Here is a 23,379-nt window from a genome sequence, read left to right as displayed (position 1 = left end):
GAAACGTAATCCCCAATGTAACAGTATTGAAAGGTGGAGGCTGAGAATTTCAAAGTTAAGGGGCCATATCTGGTGAAATACCTTCTTGCTGCTGGGCCCTCTTGCAGAATCCCAAGGCAGCACAGAGTATCACATGGCAAGAAGGTTGGGCATGCCAGCTCTGGTCTCTCTTCCCCTTTTTACTAAGCCCTTTAGTCTCACTCCTGTGATAACTCATTAATCCATTAACTTATTAACCTATTAATCCATTAATCTATGAATGTATTGGTTCATTCATGAGGGCAGATCCCTTATAACCCAATAATCTTTTTAAAGCCCCACCTTTCAATACTGCATCAATGGAAATTAAATTTTGACATGAATTTGGAGGGGACAAATATTCAGACCAGAGCAATCTGGAATAAATTTCACCCCATCGTGGTGTATAATTATTTTTATACATTGTTGAATTCAGTTTGCTTAGTATCTTGTTGGGGAATTTTGCATCTATGTTCATGAGAGACACTGGTCTGTAGTATTTTTCTTCTTGTAATGTTTTTGCAGGATTTTGTTATTAGGATAATGCTGGCCTTATAGAATGAGTTAAGAAGTATTCTGTTTGCTTTTATCTTCTGAAAGACATTATAGAGAATCGATCACTTTTTTCTTTAAATTTTTGGTAGAATTCACCAGTGAATTTATCTGGGCCTGGTGCTTTCTGTTTTGGAAAGTTATTAGTTATCAATTAAATTTCTTAAATAGGTGTAGGCCTCTTCAGATTGTCTATTTCTTCTTGCATGAGTTGTGGGAGATGTGTCTTTCAAGGAATTGGCCCATTCATCTAGATTATTAAGTTTGTGGGTGTGGAGTTGTTCATAGTATTGCTCAGTTATCCATTTAATGTTCATCAGATCTGTAGTGATGTTCCTTCTTTCATCTTTGATATTGGTAATTTATGTCTTTTTCCTTTTTCTGTTAGCTTGGCTAGAAGCTTATCAATCTTATTTATCCCTTAAAAAAACCAGCTTTTGGTTTTATTAATTTTCTCTATCAATTTTGTTTTCAATTTTATTGATTTTTGCTCAGATTTTTATTGTTTCTTCTGCTTACTTTGGGTTTAATTTGCTCTTTTTTTTCTAGTTTCTTACAGTGAAAGCATATGCGATTTTAAATCTTTCTTCTTTTCTAATATATTTATTCAATGCTACAAATCTACCTCTAAGCAATGCTTTGCTGCATCCCACAAATTTTGCTAGGTTGTTTTCGTTTTCATTTATTTAAAAATATTTTCAAATTTCTTTTGAGATTTCTTCTTTGGACCATGTGTTATTTAGAAGTGTGCCACTTAATCTCTTATTTTGGAATTTTATGGTTATCATTCTGTTATTGATTTCTAGTTCAATTACTAGTGGTCTGAGAGCAGGCATTACATGATTTCATTCTAAATCTATTAAGATGTGTTTTATGGTGCAGAATATAGTTTATTTTGGTAAATGTTTCACATGAGCTTGAGAATATATATTCAGCTATTGTCAAATAATGTATAGACGTCTTATTACATCCAGGTGATTGATGTTGTTGTTGACTTTAACTATGTCCTTACTGATTTTCTGCCTGCTGAATCTATACATTTCAGATAGAGGTGTTTTGAAGTCTCCAACTATAATAGTAGATTCATCTATTTCTTCCTGTCATTCTATCAGTTTTGTCTCATATATGTCTACACTATCTTGTTAGGTACATATACATTAAGGATTGTAATGTCTTCTTGGAGAACTAACCCCTTTATTATTATGTAATGTCCCTGTTTATTCCTGATAACTTTCCTTGTTTTGAAGTTGGCTGCAGCCAAAATTAATATAGCTATCTTGGTTTCTTTAGATTAGTGTTGTAAAGCTAGATTTTAAGCCCAGGTGACTAAGATAGGAGTATGGAAGAAGGACACACAAAAGCATCTCATTCGGTTTCTGTAGAAAGAAGTGGGGTTTGCTGACAGTGTTCTGCAAATATTCAATTTTTCATATATGTCAGTGAATCAGCTCCCATTATATACTTTATATAAAAAAATTTTAATGCATTATATTCCATGATATATATTTTCAAAAAATTTAAAGAGGCATGTAATACATGAGAATTATTTAATCATAGTTTCATGAAATATGTATTAAATCACAGGTTGTGTACATTTTCTAATAAGGTTTGAATGGTTGTAGATTTTTGAACTTTGAAATTTGGGGCAAAACAGTTTTAAGTTATTTTATATTGAAAGTGATGGAAATAATTTATCACATTCGGTTTCTTGAGGGCATTGGAATTGTTAGAGGGTATTGACAGAATCATTTATTTCTTTACAAGGAATGTGGAAAATAAGGTTGCATTAAATTATTTTATTTAAATTCTGCTACTTATATACTTTTTGCATACCCATTTAATATTTCTGTTGTCATATATAACAGATATAGCTTTAATTTTAAAAATGAGCAATTTTGGGATAAACTTTAAGCCTCTTGCTTATCTCAGATGATTTGTGACTTTCCTTAAGTTCTCAGTTTCTGTAAACTTGTACACTGCACTTGAAATTATTTTTTTAAATTCTTCTTTTTTTTTTGAGATGGAGTCTCACTTTATCACCCAGGCTGGAGTGCAGTGGCATGATCTTGGCTCACAGCAACCTCCACTTCTTGGGTTCAAGTGATTCTGATGACTCAGCCTCCCGAGTAGCTGGGACTACAGGCACCCACCACCACACCCAGCTAATTTTTGTATTTTTAGTAGAGATGGGGTTTCACCATGTTGGTCAGGCTGGTCTTGAACTCCTGACCTCGGGTGATCTACCCTCCTTGGCCTCCAAAGTGCTGGAATTACAGGCATGAGCCACCATGCCTGGTCTACACTTGAAATTTTAAGGAAATAATACTCTAATTCCATATGTTTATTGATTTGGATAAAAGCTAGCAAATTTAAAAATGTATTTTTAATCTACATTTACTGAAAATGATCATGGAATAAGACTGAAGATACTGAAATGTATTATTTTGTTCTCTGCATAGATGTTATTAGAAACATTGTTTTTATTTTATTGACTCGTTTCTTTTCTATACATACTCGATTGATCTTTTCTATAATTCAAATTTCAGATTCAGATAATTGTGCATGAGAAGCATTAAAAGAGAAAACCAAAATGATCCACACATAAAAGCCAACTTTAAAAGGCAGAAAGATAGACTTTACTTTGTTAAAATGTAAAATAGGGCAACTGAGAAGTTTGCTAGATAAATGTCCAAGGATTAAAATCCCAGATGCACAGGGAGCCATTCAAATTTCCTAAGAGGCCAGGTGCGGTGGCTCACGCCTGTAATCCCAGCACTTTGGGCGGCCGAGGCGGGCAGATCATGAGGTCAGGAGATCGAGACCATCCTGGCCAACATGGTGAAATGCTGTCTCTACTAAAAATACAAAAATTAGCTGGACATGGTGGCACATGCCTGTAGTCCCAGCTACTCGGGAGGCTGATGCAGGAGAATCGCTTGAACCCGGGAGGCAGAGGTTGCAGTGGGCCGAGATTGTGCCACTGCACTCCAGCCTGGCGTCAGAGTGAGACTCTGTCTCAAAAAAAAAAATTCTAAAAAGCACTCTTAAGACCTGCAAATCACAGTTTATATAGTGTTAACTCTATCAACAGTAATATAATAGATTCAGGAGGAATTTGGACCTCTGGAACTAAAGTATCATTTGTCTCTGTATTAGTTTGTTTTCATGCTGCTGATAAAGACATACCTCAGATTTGGCAATTTGCAAAAGAAAGAGGTTTAATTGGACTTAGTACAGTTCCACATGGCTAGGGAAGTTCTCACAATCATGTCAGAGGGCTAAAGGCACTTGTTACATGGCAGCGGCAAGACAGAATGAGGAAGAAGCAAAAGCAGAAACCCTTGATAAACCCATCAGATCTCATGAGACTGATTCACTATCATGAAAATAGCACAGGAAAGACTGGCCCCTGTGATTCAGTTACCTCCCCCTGGGTCCCTCCTACAACATGTGGGAATTCTGGGAGATACAATTCACATTGAAATTTGGGTGGTGACACAGCCAAACCATATCAGTCTCTAAAAGACCAAGCCATAAAATTGAGTATAAATCTGAGACTATTTATATTAAAATTTGACTCCTGAATGCACATTACTTCTGTATTCATTAGGTCAATATGAAGTATGGTCATATGTTTGAAACAACTTCCTGTAATCTTTTCATCAAAGGTGAAAATAACATTCCTAGCCTTTCTTAATAACTCTCAAACAATATATTGGTAAATTTGAATGTAGTTTATGAAAATATGTTTAGCTTTACTGGTAGTTTGAGGAATAAAAATTAATAGCATCTACCTCATTATTGAGGGAATTATATAAGTTATTAGATGTAAGGCACTTAGTGCTTGGCATAGTGCAGACATTACTGTTAGGTATTACTATTATTAAATTTAAATTCTCTTATTTTCACTCATTGAATTCACAAGAACTAAAAATAATTATTAACACTTAGCATGGTGCCAGATATTATGCATGCTTACTAAATTTTTTTAATATTAGTTTTCATGAGAGCATGCTTAATAAATATTTATTGAGTTATTCTTATAATAATCAATGTAGTTTCCCTAGCTGCAAGAAGCAAACCCAGTTAATATAACTACAGGTGAGTTGCTGGTAGTTTTGGTCTGGAGGACATTGGCAAGTGATATGTTGTTTTTCTGAGAGAAAATGGGAGTTCCACTCGAAGTGATGATAACGGAATTTATTTCCCCTGGTACAGTTAGTGATCACAGGTAAATTTAATTACAGTTTAAATTACCTAGTTTTAACTAAGCCAACCATTTCAAAATGATCACATATCCTGGAAAAATTGCTAAGAGGAAATTGCCGATTCAATATAGTTGTCAAGATACAAATGCAAGCAAATAATATAAAACTGTCAGAAGTGTTTCTTCTTATATTCCTGGTATAAACATCTCTTTAACATTTATTTTCAAATTTATTTCTACCTCATCCTTTTTAGGTTCAATCGTTATGTATTTTGTAATATATTACTTTATTATAAAAATATACATAATACATTTAGTTAAACGTACATATAGTACCTTTTGATTTAATCTAAGGGTTACCACTTCCACATTTGTTAGAGAATGTCCTAGTCTGGGCGTGTTTTCTTATGTTCTAGGAAACCTCTCAGTCTTAGGCAAACTAGGATTTTTGGTCACTCTACAATTTTTTTTTTTTTTTACTGATAGGGATGCATAAGAGTAATAATAATAAACTACAGAGAATACTGTTTAAACTATCTCTTCACCATTTCTCCCAAGAGGTAGAAAACTGGCCCAACTATTATTGACAAGTCTGATTTCTTTGTTTCATATTTTGAAGTGATTCAACAATTTCTGGGAACACACACTTATTTGAGTTTGACAACCCAAACTTATCCTAGCAGGACAAGAGAATCTCCTGAAAAATGCACTACTTAAATCTTGAGTTAACTATTCTCAGTAGTTTGAAAAAGCTAAGCCTAGAGCAGTTTGTCTAGCAATTCCAAACTAAGTGAAATAGGAGGGTTACTTAAAGTCACTTTTAACAGTCTACTCAGAGTAAAGGAACCTCAAGCAATGACAGGCTTCCCAAGATGTCCTATCAAGAGGCTGTTGTTAAGATCACAAGAAATAAAAAAGACTATCCTTGGCCCAGAATTTTCCTTTCTTGACAGTAAGAGGAAAGCCCACTAATAGGATGGAGATGCTCTGCCTTTCTAGCCTCTGCTCATAGCTTTAGCATGGACCCAAATTCCTGTGAATAAACTCCATTTTCTGAGAACTGTTACGACTTGAAAGTTCCTATAGCAGTGCTAATTTAACACTCTTTGACAAGTACCTCTTCATCAGGGAATATAATTCTGTAAAAAAATTTTAAATTTTAAATTTTAATCTGACTTAAAGAAAATCATGTGCTCTTGAATGAATAAGTATAAAGGGGTAAAGGAGTAATTACATTAAAAATCAGAGGATGTTTTAATTATTAATGAAAATGTTTAATTAAAAATCCGTGAAGATAACAAAATGATAAACAAAGCAATAGGTAGAAAAATATACTCTACATATATGTGAATTTACTTTTAGGTTATTTCATACCACAAGTTAAAAAACAAGTAATTATAAATGAGAATTTTAACAATGCAATAGTTAAACAAATAGCGAAAGCTTACATTACTAAAAATATAAGACTCTATTACGTGATGTCAAATAGCAATGTGATGGTTAATTTTGTGTGTCAATGTGGATAGTCTACAGTGACCAGTTGTTTGGTTGTACTGGTCTAGATGTTGCTGTAAAGATATTTTTTTAGATGTGATTAAAATTTATAATCAGATTATCCTTTTTGATGTGAGTGGACCTCATTCAACCAGTTGAAGGCCTTAAGTACAAAGACTGAGTTTTTCTTAAAAAGAAATCCTGCCTGCAGACTGCAACATAAACATTTTGCCTGAGTTTTCAACATTTGGACTAGAGATTGCAACAGCAACTCTCACTTAAATCTCCATCCTGACAGCTTGCCCTAAAAATTTCCACTTGTTAGCCCACAAGATCCTGTGAGCCAATTACTAAAAATCTCTTTCTGCCTCTCCCCCTCCCACTCCACCTCTTCCTCTTTCTCTCCTTCTCCCTCTCCCCCTCTCTCTCTGCTGTTGGTTATGTTTCTCTGGAGAACGCTGACAGATGTAAGCAGACTTAAATATAAAACTACTTGGCTTATTTATAAAAATTAGCACCAATCGGCCAGGCGCAGTGGCTCATGCCTATAATCCCAGCACTTTGGGAGGCTGAGGCAGGTGGATTGCTTTGAGCTTAGGAGTTCAGGACCAGCCTGGGCAACATGGCAAAACCCCATCTCTACAAAAAAAATGCAAAAATTAGCCAGGCGTGGTGGCACACGCCAGTGGTCCCAGCTACTTGGGAGGCTGAGGTGGGAGAATTGCTTGAGCCTGGTAGGTGGAGGTTGCAGTGAGCCAAAATGGAACCACTGCACTCCAGCCTGGGTGACGGAGTGAGACCCTGTCTCAAAAAGAAAAAAAAGTATCAATCACCCAGCTATGTGGAAATTCCTAGATATCTGACAATATATACAAAACAATGTTCAGTTCTATTAAAAATACATTTAAAATGATTATATATATTACAGATATTTTATATATATATATACACACACACACATATATATATATATATATATCTGTGATGATTAATATTAAGTGTCAGCTTGATTGGATTGGAGGATGCAAAGTATTGTTCCTGGGTGTGTTTGTGAGAGTGTTGCCAAAGGAGGTTAACATTTGAGTCAGTGGACTGGGAGAGGCAGACCCACCTTCAATGTGGGTAGGCACCATCCAGTCAGCTGCCACTGTGGCTGGAATAAGGCAGGCAGGAGAAGGTGGAATGAGCCGACTTGTGAGTCTTTCAGCCTTCATCTTTCTCCTGTGCTGGACGCTTCCTGCCCTCAAACATCAGACTCCCGGCTCTTCAGCTTTTGGACTCTTGGATTTACACCAGTGGTTTACCAGGGGCTCTCGGGCCTCTGGCCACAGACTGATGGCTGCATTGTGGGCTTCCTGACTTCTGAGGTTTTGGGACTTGGGCTGAGCCACTGCTGGCTTCCTTGCTTCTCAACTTACAGATGGGCTATTGTGGGATTTCACCTTGTGATTGTGTGAGTAAATTCTCCTTAATAAACCCCTTTCATATATGCACATATCCTAGTAGTTCTGTCCCTTTAGGAAACCCTGCCAAATACAGATTTTGATACCAGGAGTGGTTTTAGAGGAACAGAATTTTAAGGATGGATTTCTTTAGTTGGTTTTGGGGTTTCTGGAGTTGGCTGCTTAATCTGATTAGACTCAAAAATGCTAAGGACTCTACTTCTAATAGGATGGAGAACACTGATAGTTCTTGGCATGAACTGTTTAAAGAGTTATGCAAAATAAATGCATTGATACTCCTGATTCAACGCTCTTGAGAAACAAGGAGTTTAGTGACTGTATACATAATACCTTCAACTATATGTAGAGAATCAAGGAATGTAATAAAGTTGGTTGGTTGCTTCTAAATTCCCTGGACAAAATGATGAAAGAAAATGATGAGCTCAGGGATTCTAATTCCCAGCTCCAGAAGCCCATACTTAGCCTCAAATCTTCTAAGATTGCCCTGAGTGAGAGTCTTACCTCCTGAAGACAAAGGGCTAAAATTGTGGAAAATCAGACAAAAGCTCTTATCATGCTAGTGGCTGACCTGCAATGAAAGGTGCATGCTCAGCCTCACCAGGTATCTACTGTTAAAATGAGGACATTGATTGGAAAAGAATGGGACCTTACAACTTGGAATGGGGATGTGTGGGAGGACCCTGATGAAGGATGAGGCTGGGGGCACTGAGCTCCTAAATTCTGATGAGCCTTTTTTGCCAGAGGTGGTGGCAATATCCCCTCTCTCACCCATACTGCCGTCAGCCTTTCCACCTTTCAGGAGATTAACCCTGTACTGCCTGAGGCAGTTGCCAGGCAAGACAATGCTGATTCTCCTCAGGACACATCCTCAACACCTCTGTTTGCTTCTAGACCTATAATTAGACTCAAGTCCCAGCAGGCCCCTAGAGGTAAGGTTCAGGGTGTGAACCCATGAAGAAGTGCACTACACTCCAAAAGAATGGCTTGAGTTTTCTAATTTATATAAGCAGAAATCTGGAGAGCAGGTATGGGAATGGATATTAAGGGTGTGGGATAATGGTGGAAGAAACATAAAGTTGGATCAGGCTGAATTTATTGACATGGGCCCACTAAACAGAGATTCTTCATTTAATGTTGCAGCTTGGGGAGTTAAAAAACGTTCTAATAGTTTATTTGCTTGGTTAGCTGAAACATGGATCAAAAGATGGCCCACTGTGAGTGAGCTGGAAATGCCTGATGTCCCTTGGTTTAATGTAGACAAAGGGATCCAAAGGCTTAGAGAGATTGAAATGCTAGAGTGAATTCATCACTTTAGACCTACTCATTCCAACTGGGTGGATCCAGAAGACATACCCTTAACCAATATCTTGCAAAACAGATTTGTGAGGGGAGTACCTGCATCCTTGAAGTCTGCAATTGCTCTTCTCTGTACGCCAGATCTTACAGTGGGAACCACACTCACTCAATTGGAAAACTTACATTCAATGGGAATAATTGGATCCAGAGGTGGCAGGGGCCAAGTAGTGGCACTCAACCGTCAAAGACAAGGTGGGCATAATTACCATAATGGACAGCACAGGCAAAGCAGCAATCAGAATAGTATGACTCATGTAGACTTCTAGCACTGGCTAATTAATTACGGTGTTTCTAGAAGTAAAATTGATAGGAAGCCTACAGCATTGTTACTTAATTTGTATAGGCAGAAAACTTTCAGGTTGAGTGGACAAAAGACTAATTTGTATTATAAAAATAGCAAATCACAGACCCTCAATCAATTTCCAGACTTGAACCACTTTTGGACCCAGAACCCCTTGAATAAAGAGGAGGCTGGATCCCCTTGAGGAAGGACCCCACTACGCTACCAAAAATTTGTACTGTTCGTCATCTTCCCATTCTTCTCCAAGGAGAACTCTGGCTTTTTACCATGGTAACTATGTACTGGGGAAAGGGCAATGATGAGACCTTGCGAGAACTACTGGATATTGGCTCTGAACTGACATTGATTCCTGGGGACCCAAAACATCGTTGTGGTCCTCCAGTTGAAGTAGGGACTTATGGAGGTCAGGTAATTGATGGAATTTTAGCTCAGGTCTGACTTACAGTGGGGCCAATGGGTCCCTGGATGAATTGTGTGGTCATTTTCCCAGTGCCAGAATGCGTAATAGGCATAGACATACTTAGCATCTGGCAGAATCCCCACATTGGCTCCCTGACCGATAGGGTGAGGGTTATTGTGGTGGGAAAGGCCAAAAAGAAGCCATTAGAAATGCCCCTACCTAGAAAAATAGTAAATCAAAAACAATATTGCAGCCCTGGGGGGATTGCAGACATTAGTGCCACCATCAAGGACTTAAAAGAAACAGGGATGGTGATTCCCACCACATCCCCATTCAGCTCTCTCATTTGGCCTGTGCAGAAGATAGATGGATCTTGGACAATGACAGTGAATTATCCTAGGCTTAACCAAATGGTGACTCTAATTGTAGCTGCTGTACCATGTGTGGTTTCATAGCTCAAGCAAATTAACACATATCCTGGTACCTGGTATGCAGCCATTAATTTGGCAAATGCCTTTTTCTTGATTCCTGTCCATAAGGCCCACCAGAAACAATTTGCCTTCAGTTGGCAAAGCAAGCAATATACCTTCACTGTCCTACCTTAGGGGTATATCAACTCTCTAGCTTTGTGTCATAATCTTGTTTGCAGAAATATTGGTCACTTTTCCCTTTCACAAGATATCACACTTGTCCATTACATTGATAACACAATGCTGACTGGACCCAGTGAGTGAGAAAAAGCAAACACACTGGACTCATTGGTGAGACATTTGCATTTCCCTATGATCAGTTGACAGGGGAAAGAAAACTAGGGCCTGGTTTATGGATGGTTCTGCATGATATGCAGACACCACCTCAAAATGGACAGCTGCAGCACCATAGCCCCTTTCTTGGTATCCCTGAAGGATGCTTGTGAAGGGAAATCTCCCCAGTGTGCAGAACTTCAATGCTTCCTGCCCTCAAACATCAGACTCCAGGCTCTTCGTCTTTTGGACTCTTGGATTTACATCAGTGGTTTACCAGGGGCTCTCAGGCCTTCAGCCACACACTAAAGGCTGAATTGTCAGCTTCCTGACTTCTGAGATTTTGAAACTTGGACTGAGCTACTGCTGGCTTCCTTGCTCCTCAACTTACAGATGGGACTTAACCTTTCGATCGTGTGAGTCAATTCTCCTTAATAAATTCTCTTTTATACATGCATATAACCTAGTAGTTCTGTCCCTTTAGAGAGCCCTAATACAACAGCTGAAGGAAGCTGGAGCTTGCCTTAGTTGAGAAGAAAAACATCCAGATAATTTACTCCACAGGAGTCAACAATTCAGCATTGATGATTTTGAAAACTGAATTTATTAAATATTTTTTTCCTTCAGAAAAAAGAAATGCCAGAATTGAATAATTCTCTGGTTTGTAGAGATGTTGTTACCTATACTAATTTTGTATGGCTTTTAAAAGATACGCTGTTAGCATCCTGTTATTTTCTATGGGGCATATTTAAAAATAAATCTCCTAGAAGAGTGTGACTTTAATTTGCAGAACATATATTTACTTTGTAAAGGTTGAAAATTTAGTTAATTTTCCTTTTTGAGTTTAATTCATTGATTTACTCCCCAACCACTGATTATGGCCATAATGTATAACATTACATGCTATCCGAAAAAACTTTCCTCAGTAACATTTTGTTTCTGAATTATGTTGATGGTATTCACAAAGGAAACTACTGGTATATAAGGAAACTATCTAATATCTGAAATGTCTTTAGTTCTCTAAATGTACTATAACTAAAATGACAATCCATTCTCATTAGAAAATTAAAGAGTGGAACACTTTTGATATACATATGGATTTGTCATTAAAAAGTAATCTTAAGACTTTGTTCTACTGCTATCCATTTTCCATACTACGATACATTTTTTGAGTTAAAAACAAAAACAATTAGTTATCAGGCAAGAGTATAGAAGATTCAATAAAGAATCAAACTGATGATCTTATATTAAGCAATAAACTATTCCTTTATTTTAACATTTGAGAATTTCTTTTGTATTTAAATGACATTAAAAGATTCTCAGAAGAAGAAAACCTAAGCTGAATGGATTAAAGGCTGTCTGCTGAAGTGCTCTCCCCATTGGCTTCAGAAATGGATTTTCTGTCAAAAACAAAAACAAAACCAGAATAGTGAAGAGTTCAATTCATTTTCAATGGGAGGGAATAATTTAATTAATACTAAAATATTTTGATACATACGGTTAGGTATAATAAGTTGTGGAGTCCCTACAGTAAAAATAAAAGTTAATATTGTAAAATATTATAAAACAAGACAAGATATTTCTTTGCTTTTATGGCTTTTAGAATAAGACAATCAACTAACAAAAATTAGTTTGACTTTTTAACAAGAAAATGAAACTTTCCTAATCAATCCTACAGTACTTAAAACTCTTTACAATGCTTCCTTCCAACAGTGTTATGTCAACAAATATTTCTAAAATACCTCTTGTGTTGAAGGCACAAAAGTCAAAAGCAGACAAAGCTATAAAGTAGTTAACTTTATTTTTCCCACTCTTTCATTCCCAATTCAAGTCCCTGAAGAAACGTAATTTCTTCATGTTGAATTTTTTGTATGCAGAACTATTCATTAACAATCTCATTCATTTCTGTAGTGGTCTTTACTCCAAATATTTCTCGATGTCTTTCCCACATCAAACTTTCCTCCCCAGTTTACCATTCTAATAGCATCCAGCACTTCATTAGGAAATAATCTACTTAAAAAAAATTAATTTTTTTTGACTTTCTACTACATATTCAGCATGATTCTAGCTTTGGATATAATGGTTACCAGGAAAAAATAAAATCCCTTTTATTGTAGAAAAATGAGAGAAAAATCTGTACTCAATTTAAAAATTAAATAAATAGGATGAGTAAAAATGATAATGTCAGAGAGCGATGAATGCTACAAAATATAAACTGGGTTAAATGATAGAAAATGTGGAACTTAATTATAATAATAGCTAAAATGTATTGAAAAATTACTTTTTGGGAGGCTCAAATAATTTCATGTATTTAGTCATATTTAATACTCTTAATCACCTCTTGAGTTAAACCATCTGACTCCAAGGTCTATATATATAACTGTTATGCTATATTTCCTATCTCTCAAATAAGAAGCCAACCAAGCTAAGATATGTTTTCTGATAAAGACTGATCAACAAAAAAGAGAAAAAGTACAAGTCAAAAGTCATAGGACATAAATGAAACATAGCTACACATGAAGTACATATAAAAATATAAGAGAATTTCATTGAAATGTGGATAAAACAGGAAATTTGCTAAAGTCTTCCACAAACCCAAATATCCTATAATGATTAAAAAAATTAATCAGTAATTAAAATTTACACATAACACACTCACACTAGAACAAAATAGCTTTACAGAGAATGTCTACTAAACATTAAAAAATTAAATAATCAGAATCTTATACAAACTGTAACCAAAGTACTAAAGGAAAAATTATTTCCAAATGCCAACTTTTTAAAATGAGTCTAATACAACCTTGAAGTCAACAATCAAGGAAAAATGCAGGAGGAAAATTATATGGCCAAGCACAATTCTAAAAATAAATGCAAAAATTTGTAAATAAAAAGTTAAAAAGAATCTAAGCATCTCTTAAGGAAACCTCATGACCAAATTGGATTTATTACGAGAATGAAAGAATAATGTAATATTGTATTACTGGGGCATCACTTAACTCCCGGTACCTTTTGAAATTTTACAGTGTAGCTGTGTATATTAGAAACCCTTTGATACAGTTTACAACATTAAGACATTAAAAGGAAAGAAATAGCATTATTTCAAGGGATGCAGGAAAAAATTGTTAAAGTTACCATTTATTCAAATTAAAAACTCAGCAAAATAAGGAAAAGAGAAAACTTTTATAACCTGGCAATGAGGACCAATGAAAATAATCTAAAACAAACATACACAATGGTGAAACATTGTCTTTAAATTTGAGAATAATAGAAGAGTGTGTCTACTGTTACAGCTTATGCTCAACATTGCTCTGGAGAAATGAATGAACTATTTGTGAAATAAATAATGAATATAAAGATTAGAAGAAAGAACAAAACTTGCATTATTTTTAACAGAAGACATGATTTGTCATCATATAAAATCCAAGAAAATAAATAAGCTGTCAGAAATAATAAGAGAGTTTGGTAAAACTGTTAATAGACTAATATACAAAAGCATTTAAATTTTTTAAGCCAATAAAATCAATTATAAAATTCTAAAATATTTATAATAACAACAAATACATTACATAAAGGAATATAATTTGATGTGCAAGACCTTCCTGTGGTACACGATGTGGAGATGGAAGATGGTTATATTGATGACTCTGGCCCTGTGTAGGCCTAGGCTAATGTGTATATTTGTATTTCAGTTTTTAACAAAAAGTTTAAACAGTAAAATAAAAATCGTAAGTGGAAAAAAGCTTATAGAATAAGGACATAAAGAAGTAAAATACTTTGGTATAGTTATACAATATGTTTGTGTTTTAAGCTAAGTGTTACTACAAAAGAGTCAAAAAGTTCTTTTTTTTTTTTTCCTAGGAGGTTGTTGTTTAGGATCCTAATTCTAGTTTAGAAGTGCATTCTAAAGGATCTTCTCCATTGCCTTTTTCTAAAGCCAAGGAGAACCCCCGCCTTTTGGGTACCCTATTTGGTTTCCACTTTGGAGATGTATTCTAAAGTGTCTTCTCCATTACTTTTTCTCCCAAAATTAATCTCAATTGGCTTGTCTGTGCATTTTTGTGAGAAACTTAAACTGTCATTTTTATAGATAAATGAGAGACCTCCTCAGCTCTGAAGAGAAAGGACATTTTGTTACTTCCAACTGCAAGCTGCCCCTTGGGTGACTGGGGACTGAGTGGGAATGTCTGGGTGGTTAACCCGTTTTGACATGCAGTGGCCCTACAGGGAACCCTCAACAAAATTAGTTTTAAAAGGCTCATTCAAGAAATGCATATAGAGCTGTTCAGTTGGCATTTTTAGCCTTCTCAGAGGTGATAGACCTCTGGAGAGAGAAACTGAGACACATAAGAGGGTGGAAATGACTCATTTGTAAAACACTGCAGTCTCACCGAAAATCAGCATACATTGATCTACAACACAAAAAATTCCTAGGCCATAGTTCCATTCCTCCTTTAAAGAAAAAAAAGTGGACAACAATCTGAAAATGAGGAAAGACAAGGAGAATGATCCACTTTGGGGCGCCCTGTTAGTTTTAGGGTGCCTCTCTTTGCAAGTGTTTGTTCAAAATGAAAAAGGTTGAGGGCATGCCAGGTTTACTAGCACCCAAACTAGTTACATATTATGGTCTGTTTTGCACATTTTAAGCTGATGGACAAATTATGTCAAAGAAAATTCATAGCCCAAAGGTCAATCTGCAACTCAAGAGTTCCTAAGTTCTCTACTTCTCTATTTTCTTTTCTGCCTGCTTTAAATCTGCTGTTACTTTTCTACAGAGACAAAAACCACTATTTAGATCCAATCTTCCTTTTTGTAAACCAGTGAGTTTGTATTAATATCTTATGGCTAGAGTTCTGAAATAAAAATAGGATCTTTCTATGCGTGTGTGTGTATATGTTTATGTATTTTGTTATGGATCGTGGCCACAAAGTACCAAATTGGCTTAAAGTTAAGAGTAGTCATAAATTAAGTAAAATAATAAGCCCACATGCTTTTCAAGTTCACATGACTTAAGTAAAATCTTTAATAAATAAACTGGCTTTAAAATTCTTCGTAAAGTAACATTAGAATTAGAATTGTAGCATTTTTCTTTCTGTTTATTGATCAAGTGGGTTCATACTTATCCCTGGCAAATATAAGGTGTCAAAATTTTGCATAAGGGTTATAAAACTATAAAGCCAGCCCAAAACAGAATAATCTTTGCTTGTGTAATATTTGATAAATAAGACATTTGGTATTGTTGGTTTAATGAAAACAGCTACATACTGAATTATTGGTAAAATACTCATATAGTTAGCCTTAAGTTTATTTCTTGAGTAAACACCCACAATTCATAGGGTATAAAAATGGTTAACAGGGAAATAATTTTAAATGATGACTATCACAGTTTTTATAAATACTGTGGGTGAACTATTAAATAAATTAATGAGGTAAATGTAATGGAATAAATGTTTGTAAACAAACTTGTCTAAAGTTTGTTTGAATCTAAAGTTATATTTAACAATGGATATTCATTAACTCTCTGGGCAACATCCAACTTGAAAAATGATAGGAAAACATTTTTTTAAAAATGTATTCTTATTGAAAGGTAAATGTTTAATTCAAAGGTTATTTAAAAGTTATATGCAAAAGAAGGTAGAAGGAATTATGCATTATCTCTTGGCTACAGTAATCCTCTAAAGAGTACCAGGCTATAATTTTTTATGTTTTTAGTTAGTGACCTAGTGGAATAGTTTCCTTTTTCTGTTCTAACACACACATTCTTTTTTAACTGTCAAATTATTAATGTGATTTATCGCTCATGGTTTTACTTCTTCCAGGAAAACCAGAATCATGGCATTCTGAAGACGACAGATGATTTGACAAAACCTACAAATCTTCCTCATTTGGAATCCCATTGAGACTGATCTGCTTTTCATTGCATATGCTCTGTTACTAAAAGTATACAAGCACCCTCCCTCTAGGCCCAGGGACTACTGTGCAAGAGGTGGTTGCATGAGATTACAAGGGCTGGTTTTGAGGGATATAATTAGTTCAGATCCTCTCAATGAAGGATGGGTACACAGATGCCTAAACAGCTGGTAAAACAGGGACTTTGCCTTCTGAGCTATTATGTGGCACCTTTTAATCCATTCTAACCATAAATAATTTGCTGATTCCTGTAGAATTAACAACAAATTATTACTGAAAGAATATAAAGATACCCATGACAAAGCCTCCTGGGTACTCCCAGTAATGAGATTTATGCAGATAATTATATATTAAAAATTTTTATCAGAAACCTTAGGACACATTACTAAAGACAAAAAAAGAAATGTAGCACAACAGAAAGCTCTAAATTCTTTAGCTTAAAAGGTCTTAATAATGCTTATGTTTTGTGTAGCTAATTGCTATAAGTCTGTAACTGAAACCAAGATTACAGCAACTCAGTGTATAGAAGTTAAAGATAAGTCAATTTTGTATCTTCACTTTTGTGTTTTTGTTAGTTGGCTTTTACATTACCTAAAAAAACTTAACAGTTAATGAATGCCTGTCCATGTCCATTCTCATCTGGGCTGGAACATTTAAATTGGCTGTAAGTTTTTGGATCTAGGTCCCTTGGCAATAGGGGTTCCACTGAGGGACAGGATGAACCTAGGGCAGGCAGCCGTGCCACCCTGACAACACTATGGGATAAAGTAAATGTTTACTGGCCATTGATCTTGCCTATGGCAAATGTTGGGCAGAAGGGGGAGAATGTAAACCAAAACTAAAATTCTAAGCCCCCCAACCATCTGAATGGGCCTCTACTTTTGGCAAAGTGCATTCCAAAGTTAACCTGAAAAACTGGTTCAGGCCATGATGGGAAAGGGGAGTTCAGAAGCTGACGAGCATTAACACCAATACAGATCTTAAGTCTAATAGAAGAGACTTTTCCAATCTGATCAGAAACATTTACAATCTAGTCTCTCAGAAGCCTGATATCTTGAGGTTTCATCTACTTAATAAACCCTTGGTCTCCACAGCCCCTTGTCTTAACCGCGGTATTCCTTTCTATTGATTGTAAGCCTTTAGACAATTACTTAACTCAACCAATTGCCAATCAGAACATCTTTGAATCTGCCTTTGACTTTTGACTTGCAAGCCCCACTTCCAGTTGTCTTGCCTTTCTGGACAGAACTAATGTACATCTTGCATGTATTGATTGTTGTCTTATGTCTCCTTAAAATGTAAAAAACAAGTTGTAGCCTGACCACCTTGGACACACGTTCTCAGGGTCTCCTGAGGGCTGTCTCACAGCCCATTGGTCTCACAGGCCATTGGTCACTCATATTTACTCAGAATAAATCTCTTCAAATGTTTTACAGAGTTTGATATTTTGTTGACACATGGCTCCATTTTTTTTTTCTCTGGCCTCACTGCCCAAAATTTATACTTTTAGTCTTAAAAAGCATATTTGTTTTGAGAACCAAAAAGCTGATCATGAAAGAGAAACATGTTAGTTTTAAATCATAGTTACTTTGGACATTGACTAACAAATTACTTCTGAATGGGTCACTATTCTAACAACTAATAACAGGAGATCAATGAAAGCAAGTAAAAATAAGAAGCATTTCAACCCATAGTTATTTTCAGTGCAGCAGCAAATTGAATCATGGTTGTACCTTATTCCTTTCTGCTCTTTAGCTTCAGAAGGGGAGTAATCAGTGAAGAAATCAGAAATCATCTGAGTTTAAGTATTAAAATTTATGACAAATGATTTATATCATCAGATAGCAACAATCAAATCTTGTCCATAATTTGTAAACTTGAGAAGCCAAATTTTTAAAATATAATAAATATATGGAAACTTTACTCTCTAAATATAATAATAATATTATTTTTTTTTGCTTACTGCAGAGGTTCTTTACACACTTCTCTTCTTTTGAGCAGAGAGAGCAAGATTCTCCTCTTATGTAAGGAGGCATATTTGCAAAATTTCCTCTGTAAAAAAGAGAAACATTGAATAGCCAAATGACTGTTAATTCCTCTGATTTTGTTCATGCATGTATGCAAGTTGTTTTAGTCATTCATTAAGTCATAAATGTTGAAAATGAAAAATAATATGTCTCAATTTTATTTTCATTTCTTTTGTTAAAATAAACTACTAAAACAATTCTTTACAGGATTAATCACGTGGAAGTTCTATTCTTGAATATTCTATAGAAGAATAATGAGATGTGAACCCAGGGTAATTATGCATGTGATAGTTGCAAAGTTTTTGTCATAGATATTATGATTATTTCTTCATTTTGTATATGGAATAAGTAATATTTAAATAACGAACATAAACATGTGTTTTATGTTTTAATTTTAAAGTATAATATCATAGTCCTTATCTAGTTCTATTTGATGATGTAAGACTTGACAGCTATTATGCCTGATTTTCAATAGTATAAGTCTTAAATTTTTCAAAGGCTCTTTATCTTCTATTTGTGAAAGATTTGAAAATGTGTTACTTACTTAGAGTACACAAATAAAAACATAACAACATGAGTAGTTTTCCATTAAAGAATATGCCACAATTTAGTTATATATTCTTCCATTGATGGGCATTTGGGTTGGTCAAGTTTTTGGTCACTACCAATAAGGTTGCTATGAATGTTCAAAGCATTCATACATATATCATTATAGGGACATAGATCTAACAGTGCATGAGAATACCATGGCCTTCACGTTGTCCCCAGCATTTGGCATGGCCACTTTCTAGCCAATCTAATAGTGGTGTAGTGGTATTTATTGTGACCTTAGTTTGCATTTTTTAAATGACTAATAATGTTGAGCATTTTTATATGTGTATTTGTTACCTACATATCTTCTTTGTATTTAAAAAAAATTAAAATTTAGTTTTAAGTTTTCTTTATATTGAGTTGTGAGAGTTCTTCCTATATTCCAGGGTACATCCTTTATTTGATATATGTTGCTGTTATTATTGTTGTTTACAGACTTTCTTCCAGGTGCCTTGACTTTTCATTCTCTTAACAGTGTCTTTGAATAGTAGTTATTTTTAATTTTAATGACATTAAATTTATATATCATTGTTTTAGTGTGGTAGTTTAAAAATCTTTGGCTATCTAAAGGTCATAGAGGTTTTTGTTCATCTTTTCTTCTAAAATTTTTATAGTTTTAGATTTTATATTTAGGTCTATTGATATGGTTTGGCTATGTGTCCCCACCCAAATCTCCCATGTGTTGAGGGAGGAACCTGTAATCCCTACGTTTAGGGAGGGGGGTGATTGGATTATCGGGGTGGTTTCCCTCATGCTCTTCTTTTGATAGTGAGTTCTACTGAGATCCGATGGTTTTAAAAGTGTTTAGAAGTTCCTCCTTTACTCTTATCTCTCCTGCTGCACTATAAGGAAGGTTCTGGCTTCCCCTTCACCTTCTGTCATGATTGTAAGTTTCCTGAGGCCTTCCCAGTCACGTGGAACTGTGAGTCAATTATATCTATTTCCTCAGCTAAAACGGGCTGAGGTACAACTTGGGCTGTTGCTTCAGAGGGTGCAAGCCCCAAGCCTTGGTGACTCCCATATGATGTTGAGAGTGGCAGCAGGCAGCCAAATGCCTAGGCAGATAGGGTTGGGTTCCTGGTGAAACCCCACCTTCAAGCCAAAGACAGTTTAAAACCTGAAAGCCAAGCTACAAGTTAAATCTTTGGACTGGATTGAGAACTTGTTTTATTGTTTGGTGCACTTTCCTCTGATTGATACCCACCCTTCACCTATTTTACATATACCTACCCTTTCCTAATTAGTTTTCTACACTGTTGTGGCCAGGTTTGAGTGGTGTCTTCAGTTTAACTTTTTTTTTTTTTTTGGCATTCTCACAGACCAATCAGCACACACTCTTCATTCTGAGTCCATAAAGGGCCCCAGTCCCAGCCACAAAGAGGTACTTTCTAGCCTCTGGGTAGGGGAACCATCCCCTTCCTGTCACGTTTCTCTTGTTGAGAGTTTCTCTTTTGTTTAATTAATTCTACTCCACTCACTTTCCAGTGTCCACACACCTAATTTGTCCTGGTTGTGAGACAAGAACTCAGAACTATCTGAACTAAGGGGAAGAAAGACTGCAACAGTGTTGGGCCTGTGGATGCACAGAAGTCAAGAATTGAAGATTGGAAACCTCCACCTAGATTTCAGAGGATGTATGGAAATGCCTGGATGTCTAGGCAGAAGTCTGCTGCAGGGGCAGAGCCCTCATGGAGAGCCTCTACTAGGGCAGTGTGGAAAGAAAAGGTGGGGTTGGAGACTCCACACAGAGTTCCCACTGGTGCACTGCCTAGTGGAGCTGTGAGAAAGGGCCACCATTCTCCAGACCTCAGAATGGTAGATCCAATGACAACTTGCACCATGTACCAGGAAAAGCCACAAGCTCTCAATATCAGCCCATGAAGGAGCTGCCCAAGGCCATGGGAGCCCACCTCTCCCATCAGCATGCCTCTGTTATGAGACATGGTGCCAAAGGAGATTATTTCAGAGATTTAAGATTTAATGATTGTCCCACTGGATTTTGGACTTCTGCAGGGCCTATAGCCCCTTTGTTTTGGCCAATTTCTGTCATTTGGAATGGGAGCATTTACCCAATGCCTGTATTCCCATTGTATCTAGGAAGGAACTAACTTGTTTTTGATTTTACAGGCTTATAGGCAGAAGGGACTTGCCTTTTCTCAGATGAGACTTTGGATTATGGACTTTGAGTTAATGCTGAAATCATTTAAGATTTTGGGGGACTGTTGGGTAGGCATGATTGGTTTGGAAATGTAAAAAGACATGAGATTAGGCCGGGCGCGGTGGCTCACATTTGTAATCCCAGCACTTTGGGAGGCCAAGGTGGGCAGATCACGAGGTCAGGAGATCGAGACCACGGTGAAACCCCGTCTCTACTAAAAAAAAATACAAAAAATTAGCTGGGACTACAGGCGCCCGCCAGCCTGAGGCAGAGAAGGCTGAACAAGGAGGCGGACTTGCATGACCCAGTCCCACTGCACTCACCTGGTGACATCGACTACAAAGATGAGATTTGGGTAGGGCTGGGGCAGAATGATAGGGTTTGGCTCTGTGTCCCCACCCAAACCTTATCTCTAATTGTAATTCTCATGTGTTGAGGGAGGGTACTATAATCTCCACGTGTTGAGAGAGGGAGGTGATTGGATCATGGGGGCAGTTTCCCCCATGCTGTTCTGATGATAGTGAGTGAGTTCTCATGAGATCTGATGGTTTTAAAAATGTTTTGAAGTTCCTCCTTTTCTCTTCTCTCTCTTGCTGCACTGTGAAGAAGGTGCTTGTTTCCCCTTTGCCTTATGCCATCATTTTAAGTTCCCTGAGGCCTCCTTAGCTATGTGGAACTGTAGTCAATTAAACCTATTTCCTTTATAAATGACCCGGTCTTGGGTATTTCTTTATAGCAGTATGAAAATGAACAAATACATCTATGATCCATTTTGAGTTAATTTTTGTAGTTGTATAGGTCCAAGTTACTTTATGGATAACTAATTGTTCCAGTATGATTTATTATTTTTTTCCACTGAAATACCTTTGTGCATTTCTGAAAAATTAGTTGAAAATAATGTGGTCAGCCATGTGTGGATCTATTTCTGATCTCTGTATTCTATTCCACTAATCTATTTGTCTAACTTTATGCAAATACCACAATGTTGGGAATATTTTACAGTTTTAATAACTTTTGAAAACCATATTATTAGCACTTGAAAACAATAGTATTAGTCCTTTAAATTTATTCTATTTAAAGTTGTTTTGGTTATTCAAAATTTTTGCACTTCCATATGAATTTTCTGATCAACTTCTCAATTTATACAATAAAAGCCTGGTAGAATTTTTACTGGGATTGTCTGGAATTCATTGATCAATGCAGCAAAAAAAAAAAAAAAAAGACATCTTAACAATACTGAGTTATATCTCACTATTTGTGTCTTTGTTAGTTTCTCTCATGATATTATGTAGTTTTCAGTGCATGTCTCTTTCTTTTGCCAGATCTATTCCTAGATAATTTATATTTTGTGATGCTATTATAAATGATGTTATTTTCATTCAATTTCTGATTCTTTTTTTTTTTTACATAGTAATTTATTTTATTTTCTACAATACTGGAATGCACAACAGATGATATTTCCAGAGTTTTTTTTTAACATGCTTAAAATAAAGATATAGTATTTTGATTATGTAGTAATTATGTGTCATTTAACTCATTCTCTAAATCCTTGGCATATTTAGGTACGTAGGTAAAAAGGAGGAGGACACATGCCACTTCCCTGCGTACTCTTCTGACCTCTATTTTTACCTTGATTTTGCTTTCTCTGCTCATAGATGAAAAAAAGTTACGCTAATGAAAAAGTACTTTCACTTTATTATACATTATAACTCACAGTTTATATAACAGCTGAAAGTAGTAATCAAAACAGATTTTCTATTCTGACATATTGTTTTATCAAAATTGTTTATTCTTTTTTTTCTGATTTAAATATGTGGAAATTTATATATATATTTTTTTATTTTATTTTATTTTTTTATTATACTTTAAGTTTTAGGGTACATGTGCACAATGTGCAGGTTTGTTACATATGTATACATGTGCCATGTTGGTGTGCTGCACCCATTAACTCGTCCTTTAGCATTAGGTATATCTCCTAATGCTATCCCTCCCCCATTCCCCCACCCCACAACAGTCTTCAGAGTGTGATGTTCCCCTTCCTGTGTCCATGTGTTCTAATTGTTCAATTCCCACCTATGAGTGAGAACATGCAGTGTTTGTTTTTTTGTCCTTGCGATAGTTTACTGAGAATGATGATCTCCAGTTTCATCCATGTCCCTACA

At 35.8% G+C, this 23,379-nt stretch overlaps 2 protein-coding genes across 3 annotated transcripts in view; one reads left to right on the top strand and one right to left on the bottom strand.

Annotated features, from left to right (window-relative positions):
• Positions 1-23,379, top strand: part of CAPS2 (calcyphosine 2) — a 120,129-nt gene that overhangs the window by 3,069 nt on the left and 93,681 nt on the right. The window lies entirely within an intron of this gene.
• Positions 11,777-23,379, bottom strand: part of GLIPR1L1 (GLIPR1 like 1) — a 42,709-nt gene continuing 31,106 nt past the window's right edge. Inside the window, exons 4-6 of one of the 2 annotated variants that reach the window (XM_032170779.2) lie at positions 18,405-18,493; positions 12,033-12,059; positions 11,777-11,934 (exon numbers count right to left, since the gene is read on the bottom strand). In XM_032170779.2, the coding sequence (XP_032026670.1) occupies positions 11,843-11,934; positions 12,033-12,059; positions 18,405-18,493 (208 nt within the window). In that variant the 3' untranslated portion in view covers positions 11,777-11,842. The remainder of the gene's footprint in view (positions 11,935-12,032; positions 12,060-18,404; positions 18,494-23,379) is intronic. The other variant, XM_032170780.2, reaches the window with a different exon arrangement.

This window comes from Hylobates moloch, unplaced genomic scaffold (genome assembly GCF_009828535.3).
Source record: "Hylobates moloch isolate HMO894 unplaced genomic scaffold, HMol_V3 SCAFFOLD_12, whole genome shotgun sequence".
Taxonomy (NCBI): Eukaryota; Metazoa; Chordata; class Mammalia; order Primates; family Hylobatidae; genus Hylobates; species Hylobates moloch.
This window is presented reverse-complemented; position numbering and strand designations above follow the sequence as displayed.